At 37.7% G+C, this 22440-nt stretch overlaps 1 protein-coding gene across 3 annotated transcripts in view; it reads right to left on the bottom strand.

Annotated features, from left to right (window-relative positions):
* Positions 1 to 22440, bottom strand: part of ITGB1 (integrin subunit beta 1) — a 45656-nt gene that overhangs the window by 3051 nt on the left and 20165 nt on the right. The window contains exons 3-16 of one of the 3 annotated variants that reach the window (XM_044761890.2): positions 22013 to 22098; positions 18867 to 19089; positions 16914 to 17084; positions 16154 to 16392; positions 13302 to 13457; positions 11769 to 11864; positions 11369 to 11458; positions 9764 to 9904; positions 9413 to 9612; positions 7606 to 7844; positions 7164 to 7386; positions 5858 to 6090; positions 4015 to 4181; positions 3014 to 3094 (exon numbers count right to left, since the gene is read on the bottom strand). In XM_044761890.2, coding sequence (XP_044617825.1) covers positions 3020 to 3094; positions 4015 to 4181; positions 5858 to 6090; positions 7164 to 7386; positions 7606 to 7844; positions 9413 to 9612; positions 9764 to 9904; positions 11369 to 11458; positions 11769 to 11864; positions 13302 to 13457; positions 16154 to 16392; positions 16914 to 17084; positions 18867 to 19089; positions 22013 to 22098 — 2339 coding nt within the window. In that variant the 3' untranslated portion in view covers positions 3014 to 3019. Of the gene's footprint in view, positions 1 to 2981; positions 3095 to 4014; positions 4182 to 5857; positions 6091 to 7163; positions 7387 to 7605; positions 7845 to 9412; positions 9613 to 9763; positions 9905 to 11368; positions 11459 to 11768; positions 11865 to 13301; positions 13458 to 16153; positions 16393 to 16913; positions 17085 to 18866; positions 19090 to 22012; positions 22099 to 22440 lie in introns of all 3 variants that reach the window. The other 2 variants (XM_070500956.1, XM_044761891.2) reach the window with 2 other exon arrangements.

Genomic DNA, 22440 nt, shown 5'->3' with positions numbered 1-22440 from the left:
ACGGACATTACAGCAGACATTTTATAATGGACACAGGAAACTGGATCCTAGCAACTCCTTCTTGACCAGTTATATAGTACACATAAGCTACACTCTTTATTTCCATCTTCCTATCTGCATATGAGGCTAGCACTGCCCATTCCTTCAAATATGCCTGGAAAACAAATTACCATTAAATTAAACTTCTTTAAAATAATGTATTAAATACATCTAATATTTAAGACTTAAGAAGTGTAAGGGAAGTACAAAAAAACTCAGAAGACAAAAAACAAAAGAGAAAAACACCTAAGTCATCGATGAGTCCAAAGCACAATTTTCATGGCAGAACTTACCTTTGGAGAAAAGTTTGCCTTTTCATATACACAAACATTTACACTTATTATTTCAAAGTCCATCCAAACAAAAGCTGAACATGCAAGGTTAGAGGTAAAATTAAACTATCCATGTTAGGCACCATTTTAAACGGAGGTAAACTACAGTAACCCATATTAGTTTCCATCGTTCAGAGTGCAACCCCACCCCATCCCGAAAAAAAGCAAAGCCTATTTAAAGGAAGAGAACAGGGTTATATTCAGAAATGAAGTCCTCAGTACTCAGTAAAATGCCATCCCTGTGCTCACAGTGGAATGGCTGACAGTAGTGGCTACAGAATCATCTCTCTAATGTAATATAAATAGATACACAATGCACAACGGTGGGAGACCAGGGATTCACATTTAAATTTGCCTAACAGCAGGGGAGGATAAACTAGACAATTTTTTCAATCGACTTTAACAACCATAAAGTCGATAATTTATTTTTTTAAATGTACCCACATGGTAGTCTTATGTGCTGAAAGAATTAACACTGCTTGCCCATTATCTGAAATATGTTAATGACATAATTAATTGATGGGCAAACCTTGGTCCCATATCAGAAAAGTCCTCTACCGGCCATGATTTGTTTTAATTTCCTGATCGTCGTTCATTAATTTCTATTGTTTATTTCTACTTTAATTTTTCTTGAGAAAACATCTAATAACCTGTAGCCATTACTTTGCCTGGATTTCACTAAGGAATAAAGAAATTTTTACTAAACTTTTTCTTCTTGAATTATCCAAAATTTTTATTTTAGCTAAAGAAGTAACATTTTATCCAAAAATTAAGTTAACAATGTAAACACTGTTTCACGATTAATTATTGATAATTCCCTTCAAAGTATAATTTAAAGTACAGCAAAGGTGAAAATTTCACCTTTTCGTAGGACGCAGAAATTTCTCTCACATGAGAAGTAACCATATGGAATTGTCAATTTTGACTGTTTTTGACCTACCAAAAAAAGAAAGAAAAAAATCCCAGCAAATCACTTTCTTTCTAAAAGTGATATTCTGGACAGTACTAGGTGAGAAAGAGAAGATGCGTCCAGTCTGAGACCAACACAAAGTGTAGCAGCCTGCCCATTACGGAGCTGACTAGGATTTTCTGCCATCAAATATAACTTTGCCATTTCGAAAGTCTTAAAATCTTAGAAACAAAAGAAAAATCTGACAAGTAATGGTTTCCAATGTTATGGGTACTTCCTATATCTCTTAAAAATATTAAACATTCCTGTATTTTAAGATCTCATTAGTTATTATTTTATAAGTACACTCCCATTGGAATCAATAAGCAAAACTGTGGGGTTGGTTTCCACGCAATAAAGTGATTTCCCTATTACAGTGCTTGCCCAGAGCAGCAGGGTCACTCTAAGTTACTACAAACGTCAAAAAGCTGTAATTCTCAGGAGGAGTGAGCCACTCTCCCTGACGGAGTCTCCTGAAGGCATGTGGTAGCTACGGCAAATGGCAGGTAAGACGCGGATCCCAGCCCAGCTGCTGGGTCTGAATCCCAGCTCCTCCACCGACCAGCCATGTGAACTGGTCAAGTCACCGAACCTTCTGGGCCTCACTCCTCTCACGTGAGAAATAAGGATAAAAGTAGCTGGGAAAGGAAAGACAAGTTCTGGATCCACCAGTCAGGAGGATGTGCTCTAATCATGACCTTTTTATCAGTGAGTTTTAGGGGCTTACATGATTATATTAAAATATGCTAGAAGCACATCATGACAATTCAGACATAAGGAAGAATCCTGTCCACTACTGATAAGAGAGAAAATAATAAATTTGTCATGTAGGTAAAACATACATTCTCGAAAATAACTTATCCTAGCTTAAAGAATATGATAAGTAAGCCTTATTACAACTATGAAATTTTCAACTAAGTTTTTATTTAAAACTGTAATAGCATTTTTCTTTGTAAAGTCTTTCTTATCTTTAAAAAAGTTCAATGTTAGCTTTGAACATGAGAACCACTCAATAACTAAAAAGAAAAAAACATGTATAAATAAAAGGCCTTCTGGTTTTTAACGGTATTTCAAGTTACAATCAACAAACTAAGGATCTCAAAATATGTCTAGAACTAATAACAATAATATTGTTGTTATATATTGTATACTATATAAATGTTACATCAAGTTACATTTTTCTATTTTGCAATTTAGATTTGACATTCACTTTCCACTATTTAACCCTAAAATTTACATATAGAAATTATTATATAAGGATAATACCACCTAAGGCATAAGGCTGTAGTGAGGGTGATAGCTGACAGGGTGATGTCATACACTGCAGTTCATTAGCCAAAGCAACCACGGCACACGACAGATAGAGGGCTACCGACGGCCTGTGAAAGAGGAAACGCTGACGTGCTGGGCGTGACGGCCTCACGACGTGGCAGAGCTGGGATTTGACCGGGGGCCTGTCTGACCACAAAGCACATTCTCTTTTCCCTACAGCACAGCTGCTGCTTCTGTATCATAAAGCTTATTTTAAAGCACTTCTTAAACACTAACTAACACACAAAAAGAAAAGCTGTAATACAGCCATATAAATAAAGCCAGACTTTTAAAAGAACAGCAACAGTGGTAGAGGACACACAGTGCAGTAAAAAGGGATAATAGCTCACATGCAAAGACGGAAATGAAAGGAAATACGAACGGCTACTTAGAGACCAGCTTTACGTCCATAGTTTGGATTCTTGAAATTATTAATAGGACTCTTGTAAATCGGATTTTCTTGCTAAAGTAAAAGAAATAGTTTCTAATGATTTCATCAGAAAAAAAATTGACATGTATAGTGTTTAAACACTGTAAAAGAATTTTTACTATTTCTACAGTTCAGAAATTTACTAATTTTTTTAAAAACCCGAGTAAATTGTAGTAAAATGCAAATGATTACAATTCATTTACAACTTAAAAATACTGAAGACTGTCACTGCCTTCTTGTGTCAAAAGATGAATACACGAGGGCCAATACCTCGCCCGTCTGACTCTGTATTTCAAAGCAGTAAATGCTAGCACAAATTTTCAGTAATTTATAGCTTTAAAATTTTTTATAAAGCAAGGTTTATGGCGTTATAATTTGCAGAAAGTAAATTATACCCTTTTTAAGTATAGAGTTCCATGAATTCTCAAATGTATAAACATGCCCACAATTAAGATCATCCCAAGAAGACCCCTCGTGCCCCTTCCCCCACTCCAGCCCCCAGAAACCACTGATCTGACTTCTGCCCCTACAGTTTTGCCTTTTCCAAAATGTCACATAAATGGAATCATACAGCATGTAGCCTTTTAAGTCTGGCTGCTTTCCACTCAAGGTTCTTTGTTGGGGAAAAAAAAGAAGCTTTCCATTGACCAGTCTGCTACACATTTGGGATTCTATTTTACATGAGATGAAAAGGCAAAAGAGTAGATTTAAGATAAAAATTATTAAAGAAATAAAAACAGTGACCACAGTAACCAGAAGACACATTCTTATAATGTTTTGTTTTAATGGGATGTATTTAAGATGTTTTCAGTTTTTCACTAAATCCAAGTTCTCTGAATAATGAACTTTAAAATATTTAAAGAGGACTGTAACAATCAGTTTTAGAGTTAAATCTTAGACGTATTACATTTACTTTACGAACCACCTTACTTTTTAGATGTTTTGCAACTTACCGTGTCCCATTTGGCATTCATTTTTTCCTTCTCAAATTTGGCAAATTCCCTTCTGTCATGAATTATCATTAAAAGCTTCCAAATCAGCAGCAATGCAAGGCCAATAAGAACAATTCCAGCAACCACACCAGCTACAATTGGAATGATGTCTGGACCAGTGGGGCACTCTGTCAATAAGGAGGAAAGAATGAGCACACAAGGGATTAATATGTGCAAATTACAGCCCAAACTACAGAGAGCTGGGCAGTCTCATAAAACCCTATCGGAAAAAAATACAAGACAAGTGAATGTACACTCTCAAAGACGCTAGAACTAACAAGTGAGTTTATAAGAGCACAGGATTACAGTCAATAAACAAAAAGCATATGTAACTCCATATGTTATATGGAAATTTATTTTTACATAATGGAAATTAAAATTTAGAAAATAGCATCTTCTACTATAGCATTAAAAATCAGGAATACTTATGCATAATCTAACAAAACATGTGCAATACTAAACACTGATGAAAGAAATCAAAGAAGATCTGAGTAAATGGAGAGAGATTTCATGTTCATGTATTGGAAGACTCAATATTGTTAAGCTGTCAAATTCTCCCCCAGTTTGATAGATAAACTCAATGCAATCTCCATCAAAATCCTGGCAGGAGTTTTGTAGATATCAGCAAGTTAATTTTAAAATTTACAAGGAAGGAAGAGAACCAGAAAAGTGTTTCAAAAACACTCTTAGAAAAGAACAAAGTTGCACAACTCACATTACCAGATTTCAAGACCAGCTATAAAGCGACAGTAATTGAGAAGAGTGGTACTGGCTAGAGGACAGATGCGCAGATTAAGGGAACAGGATAAAGAGTCAGAAATAGGTCCACACACATCAGGTCATCTGATGTTCAACAAAGGTGGAGAAAGGTCAGTCTTTCAACAAATGGTACTAGAACTACTGGACATCCACAAGCAAAAAAGTGCACCTCACTCCACATGCTACCATTAACTCAAAATGGGTTATAGACCTAAATGAAAAATCAGAAACTATAAAAGTTCTAGAAGAAAACACAGGAGAAAAATTCTTATGAGTCTGTGTTAGGCAAAGCATTCTTAAATACAATAGTAAAAGCAAGATCCATAAAAGAAAAACTTGGTAAAGTGTAGTTCATCAAAATTAAAGCTTATGGTCCTCAAAAAATACTATTAAGAAAATGAAAGACAAGGAAGCATAGACTAGGAGATAATATTTGCAAAACACTTATCTGAAAATGCAAAACAGGACAGAGATTTTGAAAACGTTTGGCTGTCTCTTAGAAAGTTAAATATATGCTTACTATATGCCCCCCAAATCCACTCCAAATATCTATCCAAAAGAAAAGAAAACGTACATTCTCACAAAAACCTATATACAAATGTAGAAAATTTCAAAGAATATACAAAAAAGCACCTCGAAAAACCAAGATAAAAATATTGTCTCTTCTGAGAAGCTGAACAATTCACACTTTATAATATATTTTAACCAATTACCTTTCTCAGAGTCCACACCTAACTCATGCTCAGATTTAAACACCGCCAACAATGCCCTGGTTCATACGGGAACCTGCTGAGTGCAGACACGTTCTGAGAGCTTTTCTGTAGATTACCGCACTCAGTCTTCAAACTCTCCAATGATAACACCTAACACTTGCTTTCTCTTTTCATTTCTTACTTAGTTAGTTAAATACTATTTTATGCTTTGAGAGATCAAAAATATCCCAACTTGGACCTAAAGTAATCAAGCTGGATATTAGGGAAACTGCCAATAGGCCCAAGTAGTAGAAACAAGACATAAAATGAAAAACATTTTGAAATGATCAAACCTGGAGTCTCCACAACGTGAACAATGGCCTCATTGTTCCCATTCACTGAATACGTGAAATAGAACCAGCAGTCGTCCACATCCTTCTCCTTACAGTGAGACAGGGGATCAACCTGGCCTGGCTGAGGTAACTTGTCCCGATTTTCAACCTTGGTAATGTTGAAATGTGAACATTCCTGGGCACATGTGTCTTTCTTTTCTCCTTTATTAAAGGCTCTGCACTGAACGCATTCTCTGTTAAAACAAAAATTATCACACTTCAAATTTATTACCTAAAATAAATATATGCTTAAAGGTTATTGCATGTGCTGCACTCAAAATGTGACCAAATGAAACCAAGAGCTATGAAAGATCTGAATAAATGGAGAGGAGAAGTACACTACATTTCTAGATGGGAAAACTAAATACAAAGATACTAGTTTCCCAAGTGAAATAATAGGTTTATTACACTTTAAACTAAAATTACAAAAAAGAAAGAAATGAGTAATAAAATAAAACTAGTCAGCCCTGGTGGTCAAGATCTGGCACTCTCGTGGCCACGGCCTGGGTTCTTGTCCCAGTCAGGGAGCCACACCAACCGTCAGTTGGGTGTCATACTGTGGTGGCTGCATGTGGCTGGGATACTGAAAGCTCTGCCACCAGGATTTCAAACACCGGCAGGGTCCCCCATGGTGGACAGGTTTCAGTGGAGCTTCCAGACTGAGACAGACCAGGAAGAAGGACCTGGCCACCCACTTCCAAAAACCACAGCCATGAAAACCCCGTGAATAGCAGTGGAGCACGTATCATAGCCCGGAAGGTGAGAGGATGATGCAGAAAGGAGGGCAGGGTTCTGCTCTGCTGTCCACACAGTGCTAGGAGTCAGAATCCACTCTATGGTGCTAACAACAAATAAAACTACCCCTATCAGATATTACATACACAGAACATCAAACCAAAATAACGTAAACAATGTGTTGCTGGTACAATAACAGTCCTTTCAAGGTGCAGACTTTCAATTTTTCTTAGTTTAGTGAAAAGATAGTAATTAAGCAATTGGTAATGCTAATTTAACAAAGGTTACCACATGGATTCAATTATATAGCAAATTCAGATCAAAATAATGGCACCAGTCTCATATGACACATTTCAATATCATGCGACAGATGCTAACTACTGAGACAGAGTTTTAAGGTGCAGGCTTCAGTGTGGCAGATATGGTTTACAGTGTAACCAAATGTCAGCACTGCTCCAGTGGGAGCGATAATACATTGTTAGGTGAACAGCCAGCAAATACCAACTATTGCAAGCAATTAGAAAATACTTACTTATGCTCAGCACAGACACCAAGGCACGTCTGACACATCTCACAGGTTGGCCCCTGAAACTTGGGATCTGTGCACTTGCAGGCCCCACACTCACAGATGCCCCGGCCATTGCAGATCTGGCCGTTGGTGGCCATGCATGAAGTAGTGTCCAGAGAACAGTCACACGCACTGCCAGTGTAGTTGGGGTTGCATTCGCACACACGACACTTGCAAACACCATTTCCTGCAATTAAAAATATCATTTCTCATAAAAGTGGTAAAAATAGAAAATCACAGTACTGATTTAGAAGTAAAAATAAGCAATAACGTGGAAGAAAGTGTATCAAAGGGATGGACTGATCCTCAGCGCTGCCCTTTTTCTACGTATTCTCCAAGAAAACAACATTTTTTATGGTATTAGATGGGATCATATTTTATAACCATCTTCAGACCCCTTTCTCACCTCCGCAAATTAAGCCATTGGATCTATCACAGTTGAAATTATCACACTCGCAGAATTTGCCAGAATAAATTTCATTTGTATTATCCCTCTTCCTACAAACACACTGTCCACAGACACACTCTCCATTGTTACTGCAGATTTCTGAACTGTTTTCCTTCCGGCAGTAAGCATCCATATCCTCACTGTTCACTTCGTCTGTGCTACATTCACAGTGTCTGCCAACACGCCCCTCGTTGCACCTAAAGAAAGAGTCCAAAATTTCAATCACATAAAATAAAAATAATTTAAAACAAGTCATGCTGTGAGAAAGACTGGGAGAGAAAATAAGACTATGAACAATCCCTTCAAACGACAATTATATTACATGGAGTGTTCATGCCACACGTCACAGACGTACAAAAGTGTACACACACACACCAGTCATTCAAGTTCATGTGGAATATATGCAAGGGGCTTGGAAAACAATCTTCTGATCAAGATGAAAATATAATCTGGCAATGAACAGGTGGACAAAACATTGGAAACGTAGGATAAACTTATTTTTAGAGTACGTTAATTACATGCAATTGTACTGGAGATGATTTCACTTAAAAAGAAAAAAAGAGTATGGTAGGTATGTTTTCAAATAATATGCTATTATATTTGCTATTATAGGTGAAGTATCTCTAAATTTAAAGGAACGGTCCAACTGTTAGTCTAAAAAAGTGTACAATAAATATACCCCAAAAAGTGTATAGAAGTTGAAGAAAAACATATTGAGCATTAACATTTGAAAATATAATTAACACACTGTTTAAAAATAAATTTATCCGATGAGTCCAGACTTTTCAGACACACTGTCTATTTTTATAACACGTCACGCTCACAGACACTGGCTCACTAATTCTGGTAAATACACAGCAGGAATGAAGGCAAAACACTTTCAAGACAATCATTTTAGTTAAAAGATGTTTTACTAAAAATGGATCTAAATGACTCAGTCAAGATACGTACAACATAGAGAGTAAAAATGTAACATTTTAATTGTTATTTGGAATAGACAGTTAATAACCGATGGCAAAATGCAGTCATTTATTTTTCTCATGATTAAAGACCCTTCAAAGCCTAGTCATTTGGGGCTAACATTTAGATCAAAATACTCTCCCCTCCTCCTATCCCTTTAAGGAGAAAGCTGTATTCAGAGTATATTTAGTTTTACTTTTTAATTGACAGTAACCAGAACGTGAAAATAAAATTTAAAATAATTTGATTCAAGTTTTGTGAGTAGTAGATTCTATGTTCTGAAAATAGTTTTCTTTTTAATTTTACAAAATAACTTATTTTAAAAAAATTGTTACAATGTACATGTGGTATAAGGTGAACACCCTTTATTACTTCCTAATCCATTTCCCAGATAAAATCACCATTATAAATTTGATATATCTTTCCAAAACATCTTTCTACAGACATATTTTACATAAGCTCATTTAGCTCTAGAGAATTCAGATTGCTATCACATGAGAGAAAATCTCAAATGCTACCTCAACAGTTTGTTAAATATACGTCTTGGATGGCTACAAAAGTTTTTGAGTAAACAGCAGTTTTCTTAGGGAAAAAAGGCAGGGAAGAACTTTCTATAAATATCACACACAAGATCATCAAATTGATTTTGTGGTGAGCCACAACTGCTGGAACAAATGATTTATTTGTTCCAAATAGAAAGATTTTCTCTGGATGTCCCAAAAGATGGCCTGCCCGTCAGTGTCCAAGCCCACGCGCCGCGCCCCGCCCCCCCCCCCCCACCCCGTGCTCCTGCAGCCTCACGCACCTGCAGGCCCCGCACTCGAACGTGCCGTTGCCCTCATGACACCGGGGGCTGCTGGGGACGCCCTCGCTCTGGCACTCACACTCACAGATGAACTGAAGCACAACCTCCACCTCTTCAGTGAAGCCCAGAGGCTTGATTTTAATGGTTTCAGAATTCTTATTTGGACATTTATTTGAAGTTATGCTGATTTCAAACTGAACCTTGAAGGAAAAAACCAAGAAAGTATGCAATTTAAATGTACTAAAAAGTATTCTGAAAAGCTATTCATTTCTTCTACTGTTTCCCAAATTACAAACTAAGTTGCTTAAAACAAGTCATTTTTTTCCTTCAGAAAATGTTTATACAACATACCTCATCTCCAATGGAAATATTGGAGCATTTCCTTCCATTTTCCCCTGTTCCATTTACCCCATTCTTGCAGTAAGATTTGTAATTTATTGTTACTCCTTCTGGCAATTTACTGTTTTCCAAAATGACTTCTGAGGAAAGGGACTAAAAGAAAGACTAATTATACAAAAAAAAGGCAAGCAAAGTACTACTACAAAATAAGCTGAATGCATAAAACCAGTGGGTAAAATGAAGTGTTAAGAAAACAATATGATTTACATAATATTTGAAGCCAAATCCTGAGTGACAAGGAAACTCAGAACCCAGAGAAACAGGCTCTAATTAACAAGGATCAATTCTTCAAAATAATGTACATGATTGAAAAAGTTAAGAGCATTTGTGTTTTAATTACTGGGCTAAAACATTACTGATCACACAGCGGAGGCCATATGAGGAATCCTGAGAACTCAGAACAAACATGCTCCCTGCGCTCTGGAGACCTGGCTCTGCTCCCACCATGTCCAGCTGACGAGCTGAGGTCAACAATCCACCACACAATCTGGGAACAACGTGCTTCGGAGCCACTGTAGCCCCGGGCAAAAAACAAATCCCAAATCCCAAGTAGGAAGGATTGAGGCGAGTGCTTTTTCAGGATGAGACCACTGCGGACACATGGAGAAAGCTGCAGCAGTGAGCTCTCTCTGTCCACTAATCCCGTGGATGGGAGTTAGGAAAACATTAAGATATTCTGTTAAGAGGGAGAACAGCTATGGGGAAGACATGGAACAACTGGAATCTTGAAAATCTCTGTAAAAACCTCTCTCTTTCAAGTATGATCTTTCTAAAACATTTTGGGAACCCCTGACATGAGGTAAAAAATATCTAAAATTCAACCTGTCAAAGGGTTGAGGGGTGGAGGCAGTGTACGCAGCATAAAATGGTTACCACAATATTACAAATGCTACAGATTACTTGAAATGATTATTAACCAATGCTTAATGAGTATCACTAAAGGTACTCTGAATTAAGCTCCAGATGGAGAACACAATTCTTCTTTAATTTCAATTCAACTTCCTTCCATGTGCGGGGAGAAAAAATCTTACAAATCTTTTTAAAATACATAAGTCATATACATATATATATATATATATATATATATATAATACATTTGCATATATTTTATGGTACATGTACACGAGCATGTGTGTACCTCTTGAGAATAGAAAACCATATCCTCTACATATATGGCAAGAGAATTGGCAAGAAACCTTTTCCAGCACAATTCATCAAAATAGATGAATCTATAAGACACTTTGGACAGGAAAAAAAAGATTGAGGTAATCCTTAATCTAAACGTAAGTTATGTTTCACACTTGCTTTCCAACAAGGAGACCTATTGCTTAGTGACATTCAAACAGATATTTAGAAATTTTCTCCATATGCCTTTATCTCATTTTTGCTTTGTTTAGGCTATGCAAATAATTATGCTTTTGTAAGAAAAGATAAGAGTTTTTCCTCCAGATATATAGGATTTAAGTTTCATGTTGTCCTCTGGGCTTGCGTATCAATGGAGTTTTACTTTTTCAACAGGTTGTTGTCCAGAACAGATCTTATTTAAAATGTACTCACATTGTATGCATCAATGATCAACTGAATTACATTGCTGGAATTAGCAGATAATGTTCCTACTGCTGACTTAGGGATCAAATTTTTCAGTTCCTGCAATTAAAAGATAAAACATATAAAATACAAATATATTCATTCAACCAATTAGCATCTACCAAGTATCTAATATTTATTTAAGTACCAGTTCCCTATACGTTTCCTAAATAACTTAAGGAATCAGATCTAAGAAAGACTAGTTTTATAATATGTGATTAAAATGTAACATAAATCACTTTCATAAAATCCAGTCTGTCTAACTGGTGCCATTGTCCCATATTTCAATTCAAACATGATTCTGCCTCTAATGACTAAACAAAAGGGTCTAGAAATTTATTCCTCTTTTTATCTCACCATATATATTTACCTTGTAAACAGGCTGAAATTCTTCAGTAACTGCAAAAATCGTCTGTATGTTATTTTCACTTAGTTTCTGGACAAGGTGAGCAATAGAAGGATAATCCTACGAAATTAAGTAATCAAATTTAGTTATGTAAGTACATCCAATCCATTCCAGTTTTTCAGTATGTGCTACAGGCTGTCAGGTTGGCTCCGACTCCTGGCCACCCTATGAATGAGGGATGTCCACAATGTCCTGTCCTCAACAGCCCTGCTCAGCTTCTGTAGACTCAGGTCTATGGCTTCCTTTACGGGCTCATCCATCTCATATTTGCTCTTCCTCTTTTCCTGCTGCATCTGCTTTTCCCAGCATCACTGTCATTTCCAAAGACTCCTGCCTTCTCATGATGTGCCCCAAGTAGGACAGCCTCCGTTTTATCATTTTTACCTCCAGTGATGGTTCAAGTTTAACTTTCTCTAGGACCCACTCGTTCATCTTTCTGGCAGTCCAGGGTATCCACAGAGCTCTCCTCCATCACCATATTCCCAATGAGTCCATTTTTTTTCCTGTCAGCCTTCCTTACTGCCCAGCTTTCACACCCATACACAGTAATTGAGAATACAAGGGTGTGGACAATCTTGGCCTTGGTCTCTAATTACCCTTGATGATCTTTCCTAATTCTTTCATTGCTGCCCTTCCAAGTCCCCGTCTTCTCGATTTCTTGGCTGCAGTCTCCATTTAAATTGTTGACTGAACCAAGGTAAACAAAATCTCTAACAATTTCAGTGTCTTCATTGTCTACATTAAAGTTATGCGGTCCTTCTGTAGTCATGTTTTTTGTCTTTTCAATACTTCTCGAAAATAATGATTTGCATATATAACTGGATTACTTATACAAGACTGCTTTAAATAACACAAATAATTGCTGAAATGGATGGTGTGTACATGTGGGTTTATAATCCTCTTCTATCTTTATGTGTATAAAAATTTCCATAATAAAACAGTTCCAAGAAACAAGATTATCTATGTATATGTCAGAACAATGAAATTAAAGAATTGCCAGTAATTACAGGTTGTATTATCTATCACTTAAGAAAAAGACCAAGATTCATCAAGGTTTATTTCCTCTAGAACTTGAATAATTTGCCAACCTTTATTTTCAGTAGAGACAGGGTATAGACTTTTAAAAACCATCTATAAATAAAGAGTGTAAGACTATACAAATTACTTGTTTACAAATAATATCAAATTTGCTAACCAAATGACACACGCAAGCGAGAGGAAACACAGCTCTGGGTCGAGGCAGGGAGGAAAGGCATCTGAGAAGCTCCTTTCACCTAAGTGGGGCCTTTGTCGAAGCGGAAGGAAGCAAGCACAAAGCCACATCTTCAGAAACAGCAACACCAGCTTTCCTGCACAGTGGGTTAGGGCCCATACTTACCAAAATAACAAAACCCCAAACCCTGAAAAATCCACAAGCCAGGCACCGACAACACTCTTAGTATTAAACACTAAAATTCAGCACAAATCCATTTAACATGTAAGGAATTAAGCACTTACATAATAATGGCTCATTGTGTACACATCATTTTCCAAGTGACACTGTCCATCATTTGGTAAAACAATGCCACCAAGTTTCCCATCTCCAGCAAAGTGAAACCCAGCATCCGTGGAAAATACCAGTAGTCGAGTAACATTCCTCCAGCCAATCAATGACTTGAAAAGAAAAGGATTTCAATTTCAAAATACTACTCACAATAACTCAACATAAATCTCTTATCTTCATATAGGCTACCACTGTACTTTTACCCTAATTCTGTCTCTTTTCTTTATCTTCTCTTTTCACACAGCTAATAATCTTGCTGATAATGCTAATAACCCTGCATACAGCCTACTGAATAAAGCTCCTCCATCCCATTGTAAAAGTGTATCTTGCCTGGTTGCCCATTTCTTTCAGCTCCTTTAAAAAATGGACTCTTTTAAAATCAATGTCTCTCTCCCCACTAGACAGTAAGCTAACTCCCTCCCTGTGGGGCAGGGACCACACCTGGTTTTGCTCATCATCGAATCTCCAGTAGCTGGCACAGCGCTACACAGTAGGCGCTTGCTGAGTATGTGCTGAGCACATAAAAATGCCTCAGCCCGTCCCCTCCTTTACCCGACTACTGCTGTCTTGTTCGCATCCCTTCTTCCATCCTTGTTCTATCTTCTATAGCATATACCTCCTTTATCGACCCTTCACATTAGGCCTTCCTTTTTAACTACGGAAAAAATTATCTTCTCCAAAGACCTGACCTACTTAATTCCACCCATTCTAACTCATCAGTACTTTTTATTTGTTCATTTATTTTATTCTGCACCTTATTAAACAAAGAATTTAAAGCAGCAGTAAAATTCTCTTCTCTCAATGGTAAATTTATAATTATATTTGTCTAAATTTACTCAATACATCTGTGTATCTCCTCATAAGACTGCAAACTCCTTGAAGGCAGGAATGAAGTTTAGTAATGCTGGCAATCCAAGTTGAACGTCTCTCTTTTTTGCATCTAGAGAAGTAGGCGGAACAGGTCCTCTCAGTCAGCCTGATGAACAGAGAAGGACGGGAGTGGCCAGGATGCTCCAGCCCACTGGAATCCACAGGTGGAGGTGTGGAAGGCAGCCCCGAGAACACTCTCCACATGAGCTGCTAAGAGGATCAGATGAATGGCTGGACAGAAGCGGGTCAGGCTGGGCTCCACCTGGAATATTACTCTTTCTTCAGCTTTAAAAGCAGAGACTGTCCTTAAACTGCAACTACCCCAGTGAGATGTCAGAAGTAACGAGAACATAGCAGCTAACGTTTGCTGAGGGCTATGGGCACTTTACGTGGATTACTGCGTTTAAGCTTCACAACAGCTCTGTGAGGTCGACCTATTATCATCCCTTCTGGAGGAGAAGGAAGAGCCCCTAGAGTGGCTAAGGAAGCTGCCTAGGATTAGTGCTGGTGGGAAAATTTGAAGCCAGGTCATAACAATCTAAAGACTGTTCTCTTCACCACTGTACCAGATCACTATACCCTATTATTATCTTGGATATCGGTTAGCACCTTAGCAAAGACTGGTGGAAAAATAACTATTAAGAAGCATCTGGGGGCCAGCCATGTGGCATAGTGGTTAAGTTTCGCATGCTCCACTTCACTGGCCCACGTTTGCAGGTTCAGATCCCAGGTGCAGACCTGCACCACTTAGCCACACTGTGGGGGTGTCCCACATACAAAACAGAGGAAGATAGGCAGCAGATGTTAACTCAGGGCCAATCTTCCTCAGGGAAAAAAAAAAAAAGCATCTGGAATCAAGGAAGGTCTTCTAGGAATAGGGGTACTATAAGGGAAAAAGGGTGGGGGGGAATGGGACAGCAGTAGGTAATTAAGGGAAACTTTATCTACCTCACAACGTTTTCTAGTTTCAGCTCCAGCTATATTATTAAAAGGTCATTTCAAAATCCTCAACTGGTAAACAGGTCATAAAATTCTAATCACTAGTCCAATGGAGACAAACTTACCACTGAAAATCCTGCAATTAAAATTCTAAATATTATATGACTCCTAAATGTTCTCATATAGTTTACAAACTAGCACTTAAAAAGTTCTTTCTTTTTGAATTACTAAGACACAGGGAAAGACATCTTTCAAAGACAATGAGCAGAAGAAAACTGACCAAAGGAAAATGGTGAGACACTGTTTCATCTGAGCACTTTTAACGTTCCCGGTGATAACCTGGGATAACCTCACCTCTGGCACAAAGCCAGAGAGCCAGGCCACCTGGGCCTCTCCTAAAAACCCAGAACACCAGCTAAAGTATAGCTAAATTGCCCTGCTCTTTCAAATGGTGAGCATTCTTGGCTTTTAAAGCCCCATATAAATGAACTAACTAACTGCCTTGGCTTATATAGGGACAAAATGATTAAATATACTTTTATAAAACACTAATTGGGGCTAGCTCCATGGCGTTGTGGTTGAGTTTGGTGCACTCTGCTTTGGTGGCCCAGGTTTGTAGGTTTGGATCCCGGGTGTGGACCTACACTTGTCCACATCTTGTTGGCCACTTGTTGGCCATCTTGTGGTGGCGTCCCACATACAAAATATAGGAGGATTGGCACAGATGCTAGCTCAGGACTAATCTTCCTCAAGCAAAAAAAGAGGAAAACAGGCAACAGATATTATCTCAGGGTGAACGTTCCACACCAAAAAGAAAAAAATAAACAAAAACAAAACACTTGTAGTTGGAGGGAATTTAAGGGATTAAATTCTGTATTTCTCTAGAATAATCAAATATGACATGGTAATTAAGGCAATTTTTTCTATTAACTGATAGTACAGTCATACTTAAAATTTACACAAATAATATCCCTTTATAGAAAATGAATGCACTTACTCCACAAACTGCAACTTGCATGATTGCATCAAAGCCACCTTCTGGAGAATCCAAATTTCCAGATATGCGCTGTTTACCAACCAGCTCATTAAATACTTCCCCTTTATCAGTAAGACTGAGCACATTTTTGTAGCTAAATGGGCTGGTGCAGTTCTGTTCACTTGTGCAAGGGTTTCTGAGCTTGGCTGGTGTTGTACTAATGTAAGGCATCACAGTTTTCTCCACAAATGAGCCAAACCCTGTGAAGGAAAAATGCATAGAGAGATGGATAGATGGATGGTGGATGGATAGACAGACTTGCATTAAAAAAAAAAAATCAAGTATGATACCCCATGTAAGTCAATCTTTATCTTTAATAATAAGGTTTGGAAAGGAAATCATTATAATATGAAAAATTCAGGTCTAAAGTGAGAACAGGCTATTACAGGCAAATGTGGTCATATTAATGAGTAGTAAAATAGAATCTGAGTACTCAACATGTTTATAAAATAAATCCACAAGTGAATGAATAAATTCCTGTGAAAACAAGCATGCATTTCCCTATATCTATGTGGTATAATCTGTGTCAAGTAACCTAGTAGCATACAGTACCAGAGGAACAAGGAGGCAGAAATATTATTAGACATGTGACAGGAGTATCATTCCCTTCAAGAAAGAAAAGGCTAAAAAACAGGCCTATTTATCTTGCAAGTATGTGGTGAAGAACAAAACTGTCATGGCTCCTACAAAGGAAAATCATTAATTTTCTCAATATTCCTACCAATTCGGAAGTCTGAAGTAATCCTCCTCATTTCATTCATCAGATCGGTTCCAAGACTTTTTACATTCTCCAAATCATCTTTCATAGAGTAAGAGAGGTCCATAAGGTAGTAGAGATCAATGGGATAGTCTTCAGCTCTCTTGAATTTTAATGCAAATGTTTGTGGCTCCCCTAATTAAAGAGAGATTAGAAAACAAAATTAGCTTGCCAGCAATTAAAAGTAAACGAGAAAAAACAAGTACATCAGATTTACAAGGTAAACACTATAAAATAAAATGTACTATTGCCATAATTTTTACAAAAGCTTGGACATTCCATAGGTAACTCAACGGTTCTGTGTACTCAATTTCAGTCACAAATACTTAAAATGCCAGGCCCTGGGGATGCAACACGAAAAGACAAGTCCCAGTCCACAGGGGGCAAGACAGACAAAAGTCGATTTATAACTATGACAGAGGAAAACAAATAGACGGAACGACACATATTAGACTGGCGTGGGTAGGTCAGGGCCCGCTGCAGGGTACACCCAACTGCTTAGAGACTGAAGTTTTACGGGAAGATTGTTCTCTATTTAATGGGAAACCACTATATGCAAGTGAATAACATAATCATATCTTTACTCTAGAGCCTGGCAAAAAGTTTTAAAGATGAATTATAGAGACAAAGAAACTTGTTGAGAAACTATAGCAAGAATCTAAGAGGGAGATGATGAAGATTGAAACAATGAGGAAGGAGAAGAGGAGAGATGCACAAGAGGTGTTAGGTGTAACTCACTGAGGAAATACAGGATAAAGAGAAGGTTTGGGTGAAAAATCATGAAATTTTTAACTTGCAGATTTTCTAAAGACTTCTAAAAGGCAGTTGGATAAATGGGTTTGGAGCTTAAAAGTCTGTTACAGCATACAGATGGTTTTAAATCCACAAGAGAACAACCAGCAATTAAGCGGACTGCAAAGAAGGAGGAAGAAACGACACAAAAAGAACACTGGAAAGCAACGTTAAGAGAGATGGAAAAAAACCAGGAGTGATGTTGTAGAAGCCAAGAGGAAAGCCTTCCAAGAAGTTCAAAGGTGTCACTTGGTACAGAAAGGCTAAAGAAAAAAAGGCCCTGAGAAGGGTCCACGAGGCTTTGTGGTTCAAGGGGAAGGCAGAGCTGTGCCAGCACAGGTTTAGAGCAGGAGCCTGGCCACGGGTGAAGGAGGACAGAAGGGCAGGCATGGAGGCAAGGAGGCTGGCCGTGGGTGAAGGAGGATGGGAGGGCAGGCACGGAGGCGAGGAGCCTGGCCATGGGTGAAGGAGGATGGGAGGGCAGGCATGGAGGCGAGGAGCCTGGCCGTGGGTGAAGGAGGATGGGAGGGCAGGCACGGAGGCGAGGAGGCTGGCCGTGGGTGAAGGAGGACGGGAGGGCAGACATGGAGGCGAGGAGCCTGGCCGTGGGTGAAGGAGGATGGGAGGGCAGCCATGGAGGCGGGAGTCTGCACCCCTCCTCTGAGAGAAAGGGGATGGAAACTGGAAAGACTAGGAAGAGGGCTTGTGTTTTCTTCTTTTTCTTTTTGTTTGCAGATGTGGGACTGTCATAGATTATCACAAAAACCTTAATATTTTAACAATATTAAACAAGTACAAAGGAAAAAATAGGTTAAAATGTTTTCTTTATATTATGTAATCATAACAGAGGATGGACTTATTTTCAAAGTTCACTAAATCTAAAACTTTCTGAATCTTTAACAGAATTTACTTTGGACATTAGGCAACATTTATTATCATTTCAAATATATGCGACTTACAAATGTCTGCAAAAAATTTCTAAACTTTAACGTATTTCACATTTGTTTGGCAGCCGGTCCAGTGTGAGAACGAGCCGTCAGCAGAAACTGGCAAGAGGCTCATATCAAGTTGTTGTGGAAAAGCTCAGGTAGAAACAAAGGCTTCCACAGGATTGGAATTTTGTACCTGATCGTAACTGCAAAACCAACTGCTGGGGCTGGATCTGGGTGATGTCTTCTGGCTGGAGCTTCTCTGCCGTCCCTTTGCTCCGGTTGGTTACATTTTTATTTTTCTTTATATCTTTGGAGCCTCTGGGATTTTCTATGTCATCTGGATGGCAACCCTTCTTTTTTAAGGCTTCTAAATCATCACATCGTGCAGAGGTAGGCATCCCTTCTTGTAAAAATGTCTAAATGACATATAAAATACACGGAGAAATAAAAAGTATAATGCTCAAACCTTTACATAATCATAATTGCAAATACGCAAGTAAATTGCAAAAATCAAGCGACACATCTAATGGGCTTCATTTCTCATTTTTAAGCAAAATACTACCTTTCTCCAAACCATAATAAGTGCTCTTGTTTAAAAACAAAATTTTTTCCTTGAAAGTAATACCTTTATTACTAATATACTGCTAGTAATTTATTACTTTAGTAATACTTAGGACTGACCTAGGTATACATTTCAAATGTCCCACCTTCAAATTCATAGGATCTAATCAAAGAAATTTCTTCCATGAAATCACTTATTCAGCATGGTTAACAGCCACTAATAACATACACACCCAAATATCGGACAAATATTTTTTCCCAAAATTTCCCTTAGAAATATCCTTAAAAGTGTCTCACATTATGTAGCATTCTACATCACAAGATTTTCAACAACTCAATGTTTAAGGGAAACATTTTAGCCTAAAAGCATCTCAATTAACTATGCTATTTTTAAAAAGGGGACCAAGAAATTTAGCACAAATTTAGTAAGTATTCATGGAGGTTCAAAAAAATTCCAAGTCTTGGCTATTATTGTAAACGAAACTTTGAAAATTTATTTTAAAAAACAATACAGGGGCCAGCATGGTGGCCGAGTGGTTAAGTTCCTGTGCTCCACTTCGGCGGCCCAGTGTTTCGCCGGTTTGGATCCTGGGCGCGGACACAGCACCGCTCATCAAGCCACACTGAGGACCCACAACTAAAAATACACAACTATGTACGGGGGGCGGGGCGCTTTGGGGAGAAAAAGGAAAAATAAAAAAACTAAATCTTTAAAAAAAACAACACTACAGTGATTATACAACAATGGTCATATTTCCACAGGGTGATTTAAAAAAATAAAGTAAAAAAGGCCCTAATGGTATGTAAACAGTACTTGTGGCTTAGGGTAAAATTTCCGGTAGTAACATGATTTCAAAATGTGTTATACCTCAAACAACTTAGATGGAAATAAAAAGTTTATCAGAGGACTGAAGAAGTACCTTAGTGAAAGCAAAAACACTGCTGGTAAGATGTATGTAAAGATTCTGAATGAAAGTTTTTCACAAAATGTGAGAGTGGGGGGAAAAACAACGACTGTGTGTGTGTGTATCATTTTGAAATGTGTATACATAACTAATCAATTAACTAACTTGACTACTCCACGTATAGCACTAAAAGTTTTGTATTTAGTTGGCCAAAAATCTTTTTATTTTTTAATGTTGACATTGGGAAAACGAGGGAATGCCTTTTACTTGGGGTCACTTCCTTTTCAGTTTTATATGGTATTTATTATCTACCCATTTCATAGTGCTGCATAAAGTGAGGATATTTAAATACAAAGAATACACAATGATCCAGAGTAGTTATTCTTTAAGGCAAAGAGAACACTAAATGAGAGCATTTGCGTAATTAGACAAACAATGGGACGTGAATACTGGGTGTCAGATGGTTCAGAGCTGCACCACTTTTATGTATTATCAACCCTAAAATATCACCAAAGCACAGGAGCCTAGAACATCACACACTTCCCAACAGCCAAGCCAGGAAATCCTAGTATCATGACACTCAAGTAAAATTTCACTAAACATACTCCAAAATAGCCTTTAATAATTTAGGAATTATGCCACAAAGATCAAAGGCTAAATTATTTAAAGGATAGTTTGGCTATGTAACCCTCAACTGCAGATAAACTATAACCTTCATAAAATGGATGCTCCTGTTGGTAATAGCAGCTACCACTTACTTAGGACCTTCTAACTAAAACCACTTTAGGTTCCATCAATTCTAATTCTTGTAGCAACAGAGATAAAGCAGGCATTTCCACACTCATGTTCCAGCTAAGACAACCGACAGCCGTGGGGAAGTGAGCCTTGCTGAGACAAACTCACAGCAATCCCTATTTCCTCCACTGTCTCCAGTTTAATTCCAGAATACCACTTTTAGGAGAACAGAAAGTGCTATTAGAAAAAACTTGATATAATAAAACAACTTATTTTGTCTTTCATATGGTCAAACCATATGAAATATCTGATATTTGACCAGTTACGCCTACAAACAGGCACTGGAAATGTGGAGTCAAATGCCTGAGTAAAAACAGACAGTAAGCCTTTGACCTCCTGACATTATTCACTCTGTGAATACATGAGATATCCTCAAAATGACTTCCCTTTATCTCCTGTTCTGACTTACTCACTCCTTCCTTCCTTCATTCATTCACCCATTCAACATTTAGTAAGCTTTGTGGAAGGCACCAACCAGGTTAAGCAATGTATACAGATGACAAAAGTGAATAAAATGTAAACCCTAACCTCAATGGGCTTTTATGAGGATGCAAACCAATTCTAGACAAGTTTAACTCAAATAAAATTCGGAAGATTAATTTATACTTCTCCCATTAAAAGAGGGGGGAAATCTAAAACAGTCAAATTAAATGGTTAGAGTTTTTTGGGAAGATGTCCAATAGAAATATAATGCATGTCACAAAAGTGAGCTAAAATATGTATTTTTAAATTGTCTAGTAGTCACACTAAAAGAAAAAATTGAAACTAGGGAAATTAATTCTAACAATACATACAAAATATTAGCATTTCAACATTATTAATAACTTTTTTCATCATTAAATGTTCAAACTTTAGTATGTATTTGAGGCTTACAACAATTCTCAATGTGGACCACCCCTATTTCAAGTGCTCAAAAGCCACATGTGCCAGCAGCTACTGTGTTGAACAGCATGGCTCTAGACCATCACAGGGTACCATACATAGAGTTGATGCTTATTCAGTATTCACATCCAGTACTTCCCAAGGATATAACACTAAATGACTAGGGAATAAATGGAAAGGACTCGAGCAATCTTACCGAGTTTGTGCACCATCCACAATTTGGCCCTGCTTGTATACATTCTCCACATGATTTGGCATTTGCTTTTAAACATCTATTTTCATCTGTCAGGAGAAAGAAAGAATAGATCACTTTAAGTTTTACGAGAGAAAATAATGAAAAATCAGGATCAAAATGACAAATAAGGCAATACATTTAAATGTTAAATATGAATACTACGAACCTAGTTACTAAGCTGACCCAAACCTACCCCCAGAGGTGTTTGGGGATCACCCTGGCACAGACAGCCATAAAAAGACAGTTATCTTTCTCGTCTTCTATAGCAAAGACTAGGCACCATTAACCTATACAGTTATCCTTCTTTTCAACGGCATAATTTCAGGATCTATCATGTTGGATGGTCATAACTGTCAGGAGTTTTCTTAGAACTGGGTGAAGTATGATTT

The sequence above is a fragment of the Equus asinus genome, chromosome 29 (assembly GCF_041296235.1).
Source record: "Equus asinus isolate D_3611 breed Donkey chromosome 29, EquAss-T2T_v2, whole genome shotgun sequence".
Classification (NCBI taxonomy): domain Eukaryota; kingdom Metazoa; phylum Chordata; class Mammalia; order Perissodactyla; family Equidae; genus Equus; species Equus asinus.
This window is presented reverse-complemented; position numbering and strand designations above follow the sequence as displayed.